General features: G+C 36.8%; 1 protein-coding gene across 1 annotated transcript; it reads left to right on the forward strand.

Annotated features, from left to right (window-relative positions):
* The first annotated feature begins 382 nt into the window (after nt 1-382).
* LOC101508789 (uncharacterized) lies at nt 383-1,174 on the forward strand. The gene has a single exon (XM_004485679.2). The coding sequence runs from the start codon at nt 383-385 to the stop codon at nt 1,172-1,174; it is 792 nt and encodes a 263-aa protein (XP_004485736.1).
* Nucleotides 1,175-1,885: the final 711 nt, after the last annotated feature.

Raw genomic sequence — 1,885 nt, forward strand, 5'->3', positions numbered from 1 at the left:
AATTAAATCAATTTTTTAATTGTCTTACACAAAATTCAACTAAAAATTTAGTCCACAAAAAATTACTCTTTTACTATTTAACTTTTGAGTGTATTTAATGTTCACTACTACTAGTCCATGGAAGTACTTCCCTAACTATTTGAGATCTTACAATAAATGCCATTCATCCATTGACCTTATACAAATGCAATTCGCTCTCTTTTCTCTCAAGTCACAACTGCGAGATACTATAGTTTTACTCATCCTAGAAGAATTATACCTTTTCCATTACATACCAACCAAATTTTTGCAACCTATGATGTTTGTGTTTTCATTTGAAACAACATAGGACAACATAGTTTCACCAACACAAAGTAAATTAAACAATTAATTGTAAACCAAAATGGGTTGTTGCGCTAGTAGTAACAGATCTTCATCTCCAACAACAAAAAACAACGATTGTGAACAATCAAGATCTAGCATTTCACAAGTGAAATCATCAGAAAACAGAGCACCTCCTACTCTTCCTTTGGAAGAAGAAACAGTGAAAGAAGTTTTGTCGGAAACACCCAAATGGAAGAAACCTAGCTTGGTCAATTTTGAAGGTGAAAAGCCACACTGTTTTGTGAAATTCGATAGAGAGAACAAAGTTGAGAAACCGTTCTACAAAGTCGATGAGATCTCTGAAGTTTCCGATGTTTGTAGTTTGAGCGAAAGTGTTTCCACAATCACTGTTGAAGAAGAAGCGCGCCAAAGGGTCAACGGATCTCCCGCTAAAATGCGCAAAAATCGCACCTTGTCCGGTGACAGAAGAGAGTGGACGGCGGGGAAGTCGCCGGTGAGGAGGTCGGAGCAATCTCCGGCTAAAAGGAATGTTGCTTCAGTGAGGAGAGATCAAATGGGAAATGGGGGAATCAGGAACCAGTCTCACCGGCGAGACGCCGGCGAAAATTCCGGCCGCCGATCTAGATCGCCGGCCACCCGCACCGACAATGGATCGACAAGATCAGTCGTGGGTCGGAGCTTATCTGCAAGAAAAATGAACCAATCGCCTGCAAGGGTTAGAACCACCGCGCCGGAGAATGGTGGCCGGAAAATGGAAAATTCAGCAACAATGGAGGGTAAATGGCCATCAACGGCTAATGAGTCGTTGGAAAATCCACTTGTGTCATTGGAATGCTTCATCTTTCTCTAATTGGTAAACTTGATGTTAAATCATAGGTATTAGTTTCTAGTATGAATTAGTAACTCATAAAATGTGTATCTTCTTTAGTCAATTAATAGTGATATCAAGTTTTAATAGTTGTTGAAGTCAAAGGTCAATTTTATGAGACTAAATAGTAATTTTATACCTTGAAATGTAAGTGCATATTTGGAGAAGGTAAAAATTAATTTTAAAGAAATAATTTATATTTATGTGCTTTTTACATTAAAATTATTCCAAATATTTGTCATCACTACAACTTGCCAATCTTGGACCAACCCAATGCAAGGACTACCATAGCTCACTTGTACAATGATGCATAAAAATATACATTGAATTCTAATTCCAAAAAAATGATTGATTTTTTTGATAATTTGAAAACGTAAATTGATATATAAAAATTGAAATTGAAGGCATAGAGAGAGAGAGTGGTTTGGATAGTAGAATACGCAAATGGTGGCAATGGTGAAAAGCAAGTAGAGTGATATCTTTTTCTGGTCTGCGAGTTGATTTCTTCCACTGCAGTGATGGGCAGATTAGGAAAGATTGCGTTTCTGCCATATATGATTCAGTCTGTACCAAATTATTCACCTATGCTACTTTGACAACAGAATTTCATAATAGAGACAAATCATAAAATTAATTGATTAAAGCACCTAAATAGAGATCGTATGAAACTCAAGCTTCCAATTGGAAACTTCG

The sequence above is a fragment of the Cicer arietinum genome, chromosome 1, assembly GCF_000331145.2.
Source record: "Cicer arietinum cultivar CDC Frontier isolate Library 1 chromosome 1, Cicar.CDCFrontier_v2.0, whole genome shotgun sequence".
In the NCBI taxonomy this organism is placed as follows: Eukaryota; Viridiplantae; Streptophyta; class Magnoliopsida; order Fabales; family Fabaceae; genus Cicer; species Cicer arietinum.

Coding starts and splice junctions, on each gene's coding strand:
- LOC101508789 (XM_004485679.2), top strand. CDS start 383: ATGGGTTGTTGCGCTAGTAGTAACAGATCTTCATCTCCAACAACAAAA.